The sequence below is a fragment of the Phodopus roborovskii genome, unplaced genomic scaffold (genome assembly GCF_943737965.1).
Source record: "Phodopus roborovskii unplaced genomic scaffold, PHOROB, whole genome shotgun sequence".
NCBI lineage: Eukaryota > Metazoa > Chordata > Mammalia > Rodentia > Cricetidae > Phodopus > Phodopus roborovskii.
The window spans coordinates 450,973-467,500 of record NW_026126482.1 but is presented as its reverse complement, the minus strand read 5'-3'; the positions used below and the strand labels follow the sequence as shown (position 1 = coordinate 467,500).

Here is a 16,528-nt window from a genome sequence, read left to right as displayed (position 1 = left end):
TTGATTAATAAATTCAACAAAATGTCTGACATAAGTCTATGTATGTCTACAACTCAAGATTTTATACTTTATTGGGAGGATACTAGTAAGGAGAAAACAGTACTCCACAAAATTGGAAAATCTATGAAATGAACAAATTTCTTGATAGATACCTCTTACTAAAGTTAATCCAAGATCAGATAAATAATTTAAATAAATCAGTAACCCTTAAGGAAATAGAAAGAGTCATTAAAATCTCCCAACAACAACAACAACAAAAGCCTGGTGCCAGATGGTTTTCATGTAAAATTCTACCAGATTTTCAAAAAGAGCTAACACCAATACTTTTAAAATTATTCCACAAAATAGAAACATAAAGAACATTGCAAAATTCTTTCTGTGAGGCCACAGTCACCCTGGTACCCAAACCACACAGAGACTTAACAAAGAAAGAGAATTACAGACCAGTTTCACTCATGAGCATTGATTAGAAATACTCAATAAAGTACTGGCAAACTGAATCCAAGAACACATCAAAAAGATCACCCTCCATGACCAAGTAGGCTTCATCCCAGAGATGCAGGGGGGATATTTTGACATGTGAAAATCTGTCAATCCAATCTACCACATAAACAAACTGAAAGGAAAAACCATACATGACCATCTTGTTAGATGCTGAAAATCCAATACCCCTTAATGATAAAAGTCTTGGAGAGATGAGAGATATAAGGGACATACCTAAACATAATAAAAACAATATACAGCAAGCTGATTGCCAACATCAAATTAAGTAGAGAGAAATTCAAAGCAATTCCACTAAAATCAGGAATAAGACTAGTTTCTTATCGGCTAGCTCTGTCTTAATTATTAACCCATTTCTGTTAATCTAATATTTCCAAGTGGTCTTCTTACCGGGGAATGGGGCAGGAACCTCATCTCCCCAGTCTCTCCATCTTGACTCCTCCTTCCTACTTCCTCTTTCCTCCTTGTCTCCTAGTCCCTCCTATCTTCCTTTCCTATTGGCCAACAGTGCTTTATTAATTAACCAGTATGAGAAACATATTTACAGAATGACATCTCCCATCACATTTGTATTTTTCTTTTATTTTGTTGATATCATATGTCATTAATGTTGCATCATGTTGACTGGTTTTCATATGTTGGTCAGCCTTGAATTCTTGGAGTAAAATCCATTGATCCTAATGTTTAATATTTTTATATGTTGGGCTGGTGGTTAATTGTTAAGGATTATTGTGTCTATATTCATACAGAGAAACAATTGTCTTAAATACATAAAGGAGTAGATCTCTTTAAAAAAGAGAAAACAGTGCCATATTTTTTCTTCCATTATTTACTTTAATTCTTTTTTCTTATTTTACATGTTGATCGCAGTTCCCTCTCCCTCCCATCCTCCCATGCTCCCCCCCTCCAAATACCCTCCTTCATGTCCCATTCCCCATCCACTCCCCAGGGAGGGTGAGGCCTTCCAAGAGGGATCATCAAAATCTGTCAAGTCATTTGGGGTAGGGCCTAAGCCCTTCCTGGTGTCTCTAAGCTAATGGAGTATCCCTCCATGAGGAATGTGCTCCTGAAGTCCTGTCGTGCACCAGGGATACATCCTGGTTCCACTGTCAGAGGTTCCATAAACCATTCAGGCCTTCTAACTGAGACCCACATTCAGGGGTTCCGTGTCAGTCCTTTGCTGGTTTCTGAGCTATCAGTCTGGTGTACTTGAGCTCCCCTTGTTCATTATTTACTTATAATCTGAGGTGGGTAGATATTGATTCTCACACCTAGACTTGTTTAAAAAGCAATGAATTTGAGTCAAGTCTCTACTCTGCACTGGTCTTCTTCAGTCTTAAAATACTATTTTGATTAGCAACATTTAACAGTATTCTAGTCAAGTGAGCCTTTAGCCAAAAGGAATATCTTTTTAAAGATATAACAGCCGTCTGCTCTTGAGCAATATGTCTGCCTCTTCTTTCTTTCTTAGACTAGTATAAGAAATGTTCTCATTTTTGTTTTTACCTAAAATATTCTAAAAGAAGCTCTCATGTGGTTTTGATGACAATTTTGGCACTATGCTTAGATATTGTTCTAAATTTGCATATCCAATCACAAGTTTCAATCAACTCTGTAGTTGTCAAACTTGTGCAACTATTCTGTGTGTCATGTGAATTTGAGCTCCTAAACTAGCAGGCAGAGCATCTGCCCAATAAAAATGAAACCTTGATGAGAGATGTGAGAGGAAAAGGGCTTGTATGAGGGTAGCCATCCCACTAATAATATTGAATTTCCTTTCCTGTGCTCTCTGTAAAGAAGAACTGAGGTTTAACACTTCATAAATGAAGACAGCAGAGGATAAAAGTGTTCCTGTGATTTTTCAACCATGAAATTGAGTAGCTCAGGTTCTGTTCTGGTGCTGTGTTTGTGATGGTTGGTGTTGGTGGTTGTGACAGTTTAAACTTTCAACTTTACACAATCTAGAATCACCTGAGAAAGGAGTCTCAATGGGGATCTGAATAGGTCAGGTTGGATTGTGGTAATGCTTGTGAGGGATTTTCTTAGTCTGTTTAATTAAATGATAATGCCTATAGTGAGATATTTTCTTTGTCTGCACCTGTGGCACAGACCACGCCTATTGGGGGTGGGGACAGGGGCAGATGTTACCTGGGGGAACTCAGTCTGAGGAAGGGGCTCTGGAGGCTCTCTTGCTTACAGCACGGGGACAGGCGAACATCCAGAAGCATCCTTGGGACCAGGAACCTGCTGATGTTCATCTGTCTATGTTGTAAGTTATTTCTCCCTGAATAAACATCTATTTGACCTATTTGTTTCTCCTGATCCTTATTAACCTCAATAAATGCCCACCCTTAATATTGGTGGCACTATTTCATGGGTTGGACTGAATGAAAATGAGAAATGAGTATTAGCATACATGTATTAATTCATTGCTTTCTGTTCCTCATTAAAGATGAAATTAAATTAGCTGCTTCAAGTTCCTCCCACCTTGATTTTTGCAATGATGGACAATTTCAAAATATGAGTTCTTTCTTTTTTCAGTTGCTTTTACCATTGTATTTTATCACAAGTGAAAAAGTTATTAACTTGACCAGCTTGAGAGATGCCTAGGAATAGTGAAGTGAATTTGCGGTTATATGTGTGGGGTTGATTCTGGAGAGGATTGACATGTAAGACAATGGTGGGAGACTCTCTCTTAATGTGGGTGTCACAATTAGTGAGCTGAAGGGGGATAGAGAGCGATGAAGAGTGAAGAAGCTAGTTGGCACATCTGAATTCTATACTTGCTTTGGTTCCCTGCTACCCTTGCCCTTAAATATCAGAGTACAGCTTCTTCCGCCTTTCAACATGGACTCAACATCAGCAATCCTCCAGGGAGCTTGTATGACTCCATGTCAGGGATTATGGATACTTTTAGCTTCTTAGACTGAACAGCTACTTGGTTTCTGCTTCTCCGGGACAAACAAGGTCATTGTGGGATTATCTAGCCTTCTATCATTTAAATAAATATACTTTTATAGTATATGCATATATTGGTTTCATTCCCATAGAGAGCCCTGATTAAAACAATCATCAATCAAAAAAAAAAAATAAGATTTCTTGTTCTTTGTTGGCACCTTCCATCAGTTGCTGTTATCCATCATCTACTCTGTTATAGAATATCTCCCCATCAAACTAAAAATACACAAAATCAGGGGAAGAATCTAGGAAACAAGAGGAAAAATGAATGTTTCTATGTTATGCCTACTTTATGAGGTCCCGCTCTATTTTTTTCTGGATGGAGATTGGGTTTGTCAGGCAATAGGGCCTAAGAATATTACATGCAGCTTCATGTATATTGATGGGAATATGTATTTTTATTTCTGTATGTGAACATTTTGAGTCAAAATATTACTACTGTAGTGGTTTTATGTCACACATATAAATAGTCTTGAGTAATCTGAAGAGGATAGGGCATAGCCTTTTCAAATAGAAACTCCATACATCTTATTCCATCCCTTACTGATTCTACAGAGTGACTCTAAAAGCTTTTGGTTATTTGTGAGATTTAAGGTTACATATTACCTGCTGTGATGGTCTGCAAGGGCTGTCCTGGCTCCAAGAAGCTCAGTATAAGTTTTCCATCCTTAAGAAAGAGGATCAAACTTCCTGAACCATGCCCCAGTTGGCTAAAAAGCACATGTCCTGCCTTATTCCACGTCCGGAACTGAAAAGCGAGAGATATTTTATCTTCCTTTAAACTGCCTGGCAAAGCCAGGTAGCTCTTAGAACTCAGGAAAGTCACTGGAACTGTTTGTGGTTGTGGGCATGTGAAAGACACATTTCCCTATAAATAAAATAAAAAGGGTAAGTTTTAAAGCCACATAGTGGTGATTCTGACACATTAAAGATAGACTTGCAAAGATGTACACAGGGATTTTACAAAATACCTGAATTTGTACATTATAAAGCTTAACTCTATTAAATTTATCTTTCAGTGTCAGCACTGTTATTATCAGGTCAGACTATTCCTATAGCATTTTTGGAGAAATTCTCCACTTTTCTATTTGTCAGTGATTGCAAAGGCCATTAATCTATGCTAATTCAGTAAGAATGTTCTGTTGTTTATTTTATTGTCCTGTCCCTCTGCTAGGCTTGAGGCTCCAGTGGTGAACAGGACATCTCCTCATTCTTAGACAAGCTTTCTGCACAGTATCTGTTCCTCAAAGTTTGTTTTATACAAGCTCCACAGTGTCTTTGGTCCTGTCACCAATAAAAGAGCTGATTGTATCTTTAGCACACTCTTATTTGAAATTTCTGTAGCTGCATTTTTTAGTGTTTGAAAAGGTTTTGATGACTTGTACATGTACTGGGATCTCTTCCTTCTACACAATTCCTGTCCGACCACATGCTGGTTCTAATAAGTAGTTTTTTTTTTTTAGCATCTTTTAATATCTAGCAAGGGCCACATTATTGTTTTCCTTATGTGTTTGCTTTTGGTTTTAATTTTAGGTGGAATAAAGAACTCTATTTTGGTATTAACTCATACTATGAATTTCAGCTCCAGAATAAAAAAACTACAGCAATTCTGATTCTAGTGTGATTGTCTTTGAATTGTTTCTACCAACTCACTAAATATTACTTTAGAGAATTTGATTGCTAATTTTAAGTTAGATGCAGATATTTTGACTATATGGATTAAGTTTGAAAGGAGTGTAGCTATCTTGAGATATGACAGTTTTGATATGCCCAGAGTAACCCTGAGTAACTCTCAGCAAGCTATATACACACAAAGCCAATACAGTAGTATATACAGCTATACACAGAACAGTATAAACCATTGTTATTCACACTGTGCCTGTTTCTTTGATACTAGATCAAGATTAATGAAGTGTGTCCTGATTGGGATTAGATCACTCTGTCCTAATTAGTATATGCTTCTCTCTTTCTGACTCAACTTTCAGAATTGATTTGGTCTTACCCTTGCCCATAACCATGTTTCTGTTAGCATGTACCCCAATAATTCTAATCTGCCCATTTATTATTATTATTATTATTGTTATTGTTATGATTATTTACTTCACAGTACCATGGATCTGATTCTCATTTACTGAGTCTTAATTGTTATGGGCCAGCCAGTCTCATTGTTCAGATGTTATCTGAAGGAAAGCTTCTTGCCTTGGATGAATGAATGATCATTCATCAAATAAGCCAATACCAGCAACTGATTTTGCCAAATTGTAAAATGTTTTTCTTTTAAATGTTGAAGCAACTGTCTATTTTCATAATTAATACATAAAATGGAATGATTCTTGGACTAGAATTTTGATATTTATAACCTATAGTCTCCTGTGCAAGTAGAAAGAATTCTCTTTTTGCTTGTTTTCATGTAAAACTCATACCTCTCTATATAATGTATTTGTTAAATACTTTTTTTTTTCACTCAGTGACATTTAAGACTGAAGAGATGTTAAGACAACTGGGATTCTAATCAATAATACTATCAATAAATCCATCAAAAATTCAGAATAATAGAACATTTTTATAGATACTGTGTTTATTTTCCTTGTTTTTTACTCAGTCCATTTCCTTTGGTGAAATATTTTTGGATAGTCCATAGATGTTAAGGACTCTTCTTTCACCACAGATTGGAAAATAAAAGATGGCTTCAGGTTCTTCAAGTGTTGCATGAAGCATCTTAACATGGATTCACATTGACCAAATGTTTCTTTGTATGCAGACAGTTTCTGAGAACAGCACTTCTGGGGAAGCTAGCTGCACTAACTTGTCATCTTTCTTCCTCCATTAGGAAAAAACTTTTATTTCAGTTTCTCCTGGACAGAAACTTTGGGTAGGTGAGTAATCCATTTATCTGTTCATCTGTCTATCTATCTATCTATCTGTCTATCTATCTATCTATCAATCATCTATTTATCTATCATCTATCTTTTATTTATCTATCATCTGCCATCTATCTGTCTCCATAATCTATCTATATCTCTCTCATATATCATCTATCTATCCATCTATCTATCTATTATCAATCATATATCTCTATTTGTCTATCATCACCTGTCTGCCATCATCTATCATCTATTATCAATTATCTATCTGCCTATAATCTATCTTTCATGCATATGTGTGTAGATATATCTATGTTGTTGTGCACATGGAGGCAAAGATCAACACTATCTTCCTTAACTTTCTCCACTGTATCTTTAAGGTACAGTCTCTTACTGAATCAAGGACTCATAGATTTGGCTAGAGTGGTCTTGTGATTAAGCCCCTCCTTCCTAACTCTGGAATTACAGATAAGCACTACTGTGCCCTGTGTATTAAGGATCAAATTTGGATTCTCATGCTTCTGTGGCAAACATTTTACCAACTGAGCTATCTATAAACCTCTTTACTTACTTTTTGTTTTATTTATTTACTTATTTTAGTTCTTTGTGCAAACATGGGCATGCATGTGCTATGGTGGCATTTGTTTAGAAGTCAGAGAACAACCTGTTACCATGTGGGATGCAGGGCCCAAATTCAAGTCCTCATGCTTGTATATCAAGTGTCTTTATAAGTTGAGCCAACTTGCCAGCCTTTCAGTTACTTTTAGACTTGCCCCATGTATCTGCTATCTGTAGAATATTCCTTGTTTTGTTATTCACTCATTTCCACTAATACATGTTCTTTCTTGCATCTCAATGGTGTTTGTCATTTGGGTTATCTCAGCATGGTGCTATTGACAGTTTCAGGCTTGTCTTATTATTTGTTTTTCCTGTTCTCCTTAGAAGTTTCATGGACACCATGTTTATTCCAAACCTTTTCATATACCTAAATGATATATTTATTTTGTAGCATGTTGACTTACAGGCAGAGATATCTCTATATGCCAACTCATGGTAGCATGTACTAGGAAATAAAACATTTAAAAAAAGTAGCTTGGCTCTAATATTTGTTGACACTAAGCAAGACTTGACCTATAATCCAAAACTCAGATATTTTAAAAGTGATATTATTTTAATTCATATTAAAATGAAATAACTGAGCTCCATGAAGTAGAGTTTCTCCTAATTATTTTCATACATTCTCTCTTTCTCTCTGTTTAAAGATTCATTTTAAGTTATGTGTAGTATTTCTGTCCATGTGTATGGAGTGCACATGAGAGCATGTGTCCATGGAGGCAAGAGGCATTGATCCTATAGTGATATATTGTTTATGATTTATTAAAGCTTGACTGATGATTCAGAAAAGTAAAGTCAGCCACAAGCCTTAGAAGAAAAGGCAACTAGAATCTAGGAGGTGGTGGTATACACATTTAATCCTAGGACTCAGAATTATGAGTTCCAAAGTCACCCAGATCTACAGAAGAGTGAATCAGTCTAAAAGAATTATAGCTCACACCTTTAATCCCAACATTAATGAATAAAGCAGGGCTAGGAGATAAGAAGGATTCTGGGAGACATAGTAGGGGAGAATCAAGATGTAGGGACTTGAGAGGAAGAGATCTTGACCCTCTCTCCGGTAGGATAAGACCACGTGGAAACACTTAGATTGATAGAAATGTGTTACTGTTTAAGACAGAGCTGGCCAATAAGAAATGCTAGTAATAGGTCAACAGCTTTATAACTAATACAGTGTCTCTGTGTGTTATTTGGGGCTGACGTGGGTGTATGATCAGGCTGGTGGGAAAACCTTCCCTTCTTTCTTCTTCCATCCTTTCATTATTTTCTCCCTCCCTTCCTCCTTCCCTCTCTCCCTTAGTTATTTTCTCTCTATTTCTTGCTCTTTCCTCTCTCTCTACTGTACATGTGCATATAGGTGCACTCATCCAGAGTGCATGTGAATACCAGAAGTCAGTTAGAATTTCTTCCTCAATCACTTTTTACCTTACATTTTTGTGGCAGGGTCTGGGACTGAACCTGGATCTCAGCCATTTTGACTGGCCTCTTGCATAGTGATCTTCTAGGACCTATGTGTCTCCATACCCCAGTACTAGGATTATAGGCATGTTCCACCACACTCAATTTTTACCTGGGTGCTAGGAAACTGAACTCTGTTTCTCATGCTTGCATTGCAATACCCTGCCCATTGAGCCATCTTCCCAGCTAGGAACATTTCTTAGGTGTAAAACGTTGTAATGATTGCTATTCTCTTTCCTTCCCTTTTAAAATACCTTACCTTAATTAGGATTTGTGGTTCTTGTTTCTTGGCTAATTTAATAATATTCACTCCATTATAGTAAATATTTTCTAAACATCCATGAAAATTTTTATGTGGGAATGTCAAAGAATGTCCTCCAGGTGTCAGAATTGCTCCAAAGCTGATCTTAGAAAGAAAAACAAAAATAAATAACATTGTTTATGATTTTTGATGATTTATTTAAACCATTTTGATGAACAGACATTGCCCTAATTGCAATAAGTCTATTTGGTTCACTTGTAAATTTTCATGTTTGCTCATTTCACACAAAGTATTCTATTATCATGACTTGTTTTGACAGCCTAGTTTCTGATTGCTTTTGCATGTATACTTAAAGGAATGGACCAATATCCACCTAGGAAATACTTGGGGCTTGGTGAACACTTACTTAGCTAGACCATGATGCCATTAGAGCAGCCACAGACAACGTTTTTTTAAATTAATTTTGTATATGTATGAATGTTTCACCTACATGCAAACTTGGGCACTAAGTCTATGCCTAGTATTCCCAGAAGCCAGAAGAGGGCATTGGATCTCCTACATACAGTTGTGAGCTGCCTTGTGGGTTCTGGGAATCCAACCCGGGTCTTCTGGATGAGCAAAAAGTGCTTTTTATCCCTGAGCCATCTCTATAGCTCCCTGGTGTTTTGTTTTAGAATTTACATATGTTCCAATAAAACGTCTTAAAAATCAAACCCAGGTTATTTTTAATCAATATTTTTGATGTTGGTTTGTGATAGGACCTCTGTAACATAGCCATGGCTGTACTATAACTCACAATACAGGCCAGGCTTGGATTTGAACTTGCAGAGATATGCCAGCCTCTGGCTCCCAAGTGCTGTTATTAAAGATTGTAATACCTCACCTAGCTTTAATCAATAATTTTAAAAATGTAAGATTTGATCTGAGGCCCATAAAATACCAGCTACTGAACTGACTACTATCTTGACATGATAGGTAAGTGAAGGTAATCAAACTGTCATATGCTACAGGACTGTGTGTTCTGAAGATGTTGATACAAACAGTGTTATTTAGATACATGTTGGGAAAAATTGCATAAAAGCTAAACCATTCTAAACAGCTAACAGATTGTTTACATGTAAGCATTTGACTCTTTTACTATGTTATAAATCTATTGATGTACATGTGATTAAGTGATGGGAGATGTCATTCTGTATATGTTTCTCATACTGGTTAATAATAAAGCACTGTTGGCCAATAGGAAAGGAAGATAGGAGGGACTAGGAGACAAGGAGGAAATAGGAAGTAGGAAGGAGGAGTCAAGATGGAGAGTCAGGAGAGATCTGGACGCCAGCCGCCTCCCCGGTAAGAGAAGGCCATGTGAAGATACATAGATCAGCAGAAATGGGTTAATACTTAAGACAGAGGTAGCCAATAAGAAACAAGTAACCAGGCCAACAGTATTGTATCAAATACAGAGTCTCTGTGTATTATTTGGGGCTGGCGTGGCGGCGGAACAAGAACAGGCGGCGGGCAGAAAAACCGTACTTGTTACAGTTAAGTCCTTAGAGTGACCCCAGGTACTGCTAAGTTCCTAGTGACTGTACCAACATATAAAAGACCCTGAGGAATTTGTTTAGGTGAAACAAGAAATGATACTTTTACAAATGCTGAAACTTTAAGGAAATATATTTAATAATATTTGTTTCTATCTCAAAATATTTTCATTTGTAAAAAGAATTTCTAATCCTAACATAATAACCTATTATCTCCTCTCATGGGGAAGAGAGTCTATAAAAATAAGTTGTAATCAGTACAAGGCTTAGTGTTACCAGACATATCTAATACTATGCTATTAGTAACTGTAGGTCTAAATGACTACAAATTAGTATTTCTGTTATAAGATTCATCTTTCCAGATTATAATTCCACTTAAATTATAAAGTGTCTAACAACCTCAAAATTAAGATCCAAGTAACTGGATTCCTTGTGCAAAAGGACATGGTGGATGTGTTTGTCTAAGGTGAAGTTCATATGCACATTGATGAGCTCAATTAGCACAGAGTGCCAGTGCCAGTCATCCAGAAGACTGCCTGAGGTGAAGTTTATCTTAGTATTAATGGGGGGCAGGGTTCCATAACCTTAAAAAAAGGAAAAACAAAACACCGAATTAGTTCTTTAAAAAAATTACACTTCTCTTTGAAAAGTCAGTACTATAATTTATACCCATTCTTTCTTCCCCCCAAAAAGGATCATCTGACTTTCTCTTCATCTTGATCATAAAATCTTTAGATGTATTTTTATTTAATTTTAATTATGTGCATGCATCTGCATCTGCATGGGGGTATGTAGATGTGTGAGTGCTTTTGGAGGCTAGACGAGGGAGTTGAATCCCATGGAATTATAGGCAGTTGTGAGTTGCTTGATGTGGGTGCTGGAAACCAAACTTGGAACATCTTAAGATGTGGTAGTCAGTTTTAACAAATGAGCCATCTCTCTAGACCAGTGATTTGTGTATTTATTTTATTATTTACTGCACTCACATTTCTCTTGTGAGTTTTGTTTTGTTTTGTGTGTTTGTTTTGCTAAAGCTTCATTATCAAGGCTATCTTATATTGGAGATATATAAATGCTATATGCATTTACTAGCAGTTTTATTAAATTTGCATTATATCTCCCCATGACGTTTCTACTTTGCATTCATTATTATAGAGTAATGATAGCAGTGTTTCCTTTAACTCTCAAAGACATTCTGACTTGAATGATAAGTTATATGTTTTTTTTACTTAGATGAAAAGACCAAGAATCAACAGATGTATTTTCAGTTAAACAGATTGTTTAATTACAAATACTTTTTTTTTTACCTGAACTAAGATAAAAGACAAGCTTCCCATTGACTAATTCCAAAACAATTTGATTCCCATGTTGTCCTTCACCATGGAATACAATTCCACTGTTCTGCATGGCTTTAAATTTAAAGGAAATAACATCTCTTACAGGTCTTATGGTTCCTTTATCAAATTTGTAGAGCAGAGAACTTTGTCCATCAAAATAAGCCACCTCAGATTCTAGGAAAGAGGATATTGATAAACAATAATATATAACATGATCATGATCAACAACAAAATATGTGGCATAATATATTATAGTGTGCATACAAATTCATACACACACACACACACACACACACACACACACACACACACACCCCACTGGTTCTATCTTTCTTGAGAACTCCAACCAACATGGGTAGACAATTTCCTGATGTTGTGATCACTCTGTTTTGTCGAGAACACACTTCAGTAGCACTGTTTTGGGTCTTCCTGCTATAAGCCTGTCAGAACTATAATTCTGACATTTCTTTTGGACAGTGTCTTGCAGTTTAACTATAAATATCAAAACATTCCAGTTCACTAAAAAAACAACAAAAAAGCATTTTTAAAAAATAATAGCAAAGAATGTCTGTGAGATTTAGTTGAAAATTGGACAGTGGACAAATAAAGGAACTAATTTTACCCAGAAAAACCTATTATTTTCAAAAATAAAAGAAGACAGAAAGAAGTAATTGTTTTTAGAAAAATACATTTGTTCAATAAATAAAGCTGCACAAAAAAACCCAAAATAAAATATAAAGCTACTTATAGCTGGATTCAAGCCAACATGCTGGACTATGTATTTTCAAGCATAACTAAGAATCAAAATTCTTGTCAAATTCAAATAGCATCATCAGTGGTTATGAGATGGAAATAAGACAAAGCATTTGAGCAAAGATTTTTCATATCTTAGCAACCTCACTATCCCCATTTTCCTTTGTCTTCAAAAGTATTATTTAGAGGATTTATTTTATTTTACTCATTTATTTTCATTTTCAAGACAGGGTTTCTCTGTATTGCTTTGGAATGTGTCCTGCAACTAGCTCTGTAGACCAGGCTGGCCTTGAACTCACAGAGAACAGCCTGCCTCTGCCTCCCAAGTGCTGGGCTTAAAGGCATGCACCACCAACGCTGGGCCTTGGATTTATTTTATTTTTTAAGTTGACTAACAAAAGGTGTCATTCCTGAAAATGCCTTGCCTGGGTCATTTCGACTTTGTATAATTTGTCTTATTCTCAGAATGACTTTTATTCCTTTTCAACAGTGTAATATTCTCTAAGACATGATAAGGATATTCTTGAATATTATTCTTTACCCAACATAAAACAGAAAACAAAACAAAACAAAACACAAACCCAAAAAAGAGGCTTGGAGCAGAGACCTTAAAACATATTATCTTGGTAATAACTGGGTTTCTGATAGTTACTGCAAATGCTTATGTCTTAAATTTAATCACATTCTCTTTGTTCATCACCTATATGCTAATAAAAATGAATTAACAAAAACCTCAAGCTTAACAGAAAATACACTCAACTCAAATCTTTGAAGTAAGTACATGATAAAATGAATTTGAACAGACAAAAATCATGTTTGGTATAGAGAAAATGGCATCCCCAATGTGGGGCAAGAATTTAATTTTCACATCTTCTCTCAAATGCAATCATCCCATCCAATGAGCAAGTGAAAGATTTTAGTTTGCAGAGCAAGGATGTAGGAAAGGGGCCGGAGAATAATTCTTGCAAGCGGAATATAGAAAATCATAAAGAATGGACGTTGACATGGGAGGAAAAGACAGAAATTATGAGAACAAGAAAGGTTACTGTGGTGATGGGGCTATTGGTCATGCTAGGCTGATCTCGTTAAATGAGGCTAGTAACTGAATCATCATTCTCCTGTGAAATAACTGAAGTCTCTCCCAGGTCGTGGCCCACATCAAGGAAATGGGCCCCAACCCTGGAACAGATGGTTCCAGATGAACGGTCCTGGCCGGGTCATCCCTGACCAACGGACAGTCTGGGGTCTTTCCCTGTCATCCTGTTGTTTTTCCTTTTAAGAAGAATAGGTCACACGTGGGTGATCTCTCAAACATGAGAGATACTTTGTACTTTGTAATTATACTTTTGTAATCAATTACCTTGTGCTCTATGCTTTGCACTCTTTAAAAAGGGCCTGAACCTTCTGAGGGATGTGCAATTTTCCCCGAGATTGCTGTCACCCGAGTGCACTCGTTCAATGAACACCTCTTGCTTGTTGCATCTCCTGGTTTTGGGGTTTGTGTCACGGGGATCTCCCACCGGCCCACCAGGACCCCAGAATTAGGGTCCAACACAAGTTTTGAAGTTTAAGGATAAGAAGCAATTTAGGAGTGAATCCACTCCTCACTTAGTTCTAGAGTCATGTTTTTAGAAGTTCAAAACCCTTGTAAGTGCAAAGAAAAGTGTTTATAGTCATAATCAATTACAAACAGATATGAATAACCCACCACAGTATACGTTTGTATAAAAGCACTAAAATAATACTCTTAAATAATACATTTCTTACAGTATTTTACTGGAAACATTCAGGAAATAATTTTTTGTATGAAATCAATTATACATTTAGAAATGGGGAAAGCTACTGGAAAATGAAAGGTACTTATGGTTTCACTATAAATTCAAAACTCCAGAATACAGGGCCTGGCACTCCAAATGAATGGAGAAAAATCAGCTCTTGGTTTGATGTATGGTATGGTCTCATTTTACATGAACTTAGTCTACATCTACTATCATGATTAAATGAGGTCATAACTTTGACTACTGAACCTGTACTATTATGTAACAGCATGACTCTCCTTACATTTTAGAGCATCACTTTAAGATCAAAGACTTTGGGAAGATAATAACAGATCAGCCTGAAGATATGGCTCTGTGCAGTAAACATAAGGACCATGCAAGCATAAATACCTGAATTTAGATCCCAGATCTATTTTTCTATAAAAAAAAAAATGCTAGGTGTGGTAGCATATATGCCTGCAATCCTAGCACTAGAGAGTCAGAGAATTTGTTGGCTACAAAGTCTCAAAGTCTATCTGAATCAGTGAATTCCTGAAACACTGACTCAAAAAAAAAAAAAAAAAAGGAAGAGAAGGGATTTAGGAATAGGAAGTACTGAAGAACTGAAAACCTTGATATTAGTCTGGTCTCTACATGCCACACTCATGCATAACATGCATATGCACTCACTCTGTCTATCTGTCTCTGTTTCTTTCTCTCTCCACACACACACACACACACACACACACAATGATAAAAAATAATTCATTTTTGAGCTCTGTAGGAGACATCAGTTTGCACATCTCATGGTAATTAATTACCTGGGTAATGAAGCTGAGATTCAAATGTTTCTGTATTTATGTGGGTCTTTCTTTGCTGGTCATTGTTAGTATTCAGGCCTCTATACTGGTCTGTCCTTGGGGTTCTGACAGGACACGCCCTCAGCTGCAGCCACTAAGAGCACCACCTGTGCACATTTACTGTGTTCCCTTTTAAAAGGGTCCTGGTTAACTCCCACCCTTCTCTTTGTCTTTCCCTCTGTCTCTGTGTCTATTCCCTTCTCTTTCTCCTCTTCTTTCCTCTTTTTCCTCTCCTGCTGCTCCTGTCTCCAGAAGCGGGTTTCCCCCTCCCCTTTCCCTTTGTTATGATCCCTTTCCTTAATGAAAAAACAAAAACAAAAACCAACAAACAAAAACAAAACAAAACAAAAGAACCTCTGCTTGAACCCTGGCACGTGGCATCTTTCTCTCTCTTGCAGCTTTTCTTAAATCACAACAGCCATTATCTACCCAGGCTTTCTCCAGTCAATCATTGTTGACCTGGATCTTATTCAGAAGTATGTCTATCTCATTTTTTTCATGTTAGAGGACAGAGAATTTGGGGATGATATTTGTAGATACCACTGCACTTCTCTCGAAGAATATCAGAAAAGAGCTACTGGCAGATATGTTTAAAGGTTCTCAAATATTAATTCCTACAAAATAAAGAACTGTTACAGATAGCAATAATATGTTTAGAAAGAACTGTGTCAGAATATTACTCAAGTCCTGTATGTCTTCACTCAAGCAGTAAATAGTTACTACATATTTGAAAAGCAGGAGCAGGCATGAGTCAATGAGTTGTGAGATAGAACAAAGGTACATTAGAAAAGGTGGGGGCAATAGCAATTCTCCCTTTGGGCATTGACTCAAAGTATTCACAGGCCAGAGAGGAGAGTTGCTCAATGGAGAGTGAGCCAGGGCAGAACTCCTCAAATCTGAATTGAGAAGAGGATTTCAGAAGTGTGGCCAAAGTATGAGTGCCATTGAAAACTTGTGGACATAGATAGAAAGCTGAGTGAGATAGCAAACAAAAAAGGCTGAGAATAGATATATGGATAAGTGCTAACTTTTGCAGAATGTCATGAATGAAGTACAAAAATGCACCTGGAAACTAGAATGTAGAGGTGTTAGAAGGGTCTCCTAGCCATGCCTACTTTCTGTTGTGCAAGTGGGGAGCCATAATTTTGGTTGCTACCCAAAGCCAACTCCAATCTGAAAATGGAAGTCCAGAAAATGTCTCTGCTAAGCCAAGAATCTATAAAAACATAATGCACAAAGAGAACAAGAATGTTGGTGAACATACTAATTTAATGGAATGTAAGATAGTAGCTAAAATAAAACTGCAACTAAAAAATAATAAGCAAGGTTTGAGAGCAAAAAAAAAAAACAGGACAATGGAAATACAAATTAAAATATACAAAAAAATCATTCTTGTTAACAGAAACCATAAGGTTTATACTGTTAAAAATAAATGAAATTAATATATTTGAACAATAATTATAAGAAAATAAAGGACAATTTAGAGGCTCTTTCTACAGAAGGTACTTTGAGTTGGCTGGGACTGGTAAATGTTACTCATTAGTGTTATTATATGATATATTTGCATTTTTAGATTTTTGTCAATAATCACTTACACCCTATAGCTTGTGTTTGCAAAAGCTATATTC

The 16,528-nt window shown here is 36.4% G+C and overlaps 1 protein-coding gene across 1 annotated transcript in view; it reads right to left on the bottom strand.

Moving 5' to 3' along the window:
• The window catches only part of LOC127229121 (contactin-associated protein-like 3), a 115,146-nt gene that overhangs the window by 50,614 nt on the left and 48,004 nt on the right, over nucleotides 1-16,528 (bottom strand). Inside the window, exons 4-7 of the mRNA XM_051194120.1 lie at nucleotides 11,501-11,704; nucleotides 10,593-10,777; nucleotides 8,656-8,802; nucleotides 4,066-4,327 (exon numbers count right to left, since the gene is read on the bottom strand). Coding sequence (XP_051050077.1) covers nucleotides 4,066-4,327; nucleotides 8,656-8,802; nucleotides 10,593-10,777; nucleotides 11,501-11,704 — 798 coding nt within the window. The remainder of the gene's footprint in view (nucleotides 1-4,065; nucleotides 4,328-8,655; nucleotides 8,803-10,592; nucleotides 10,778-11,500; nucleotides 11,705-16,528) is intronic.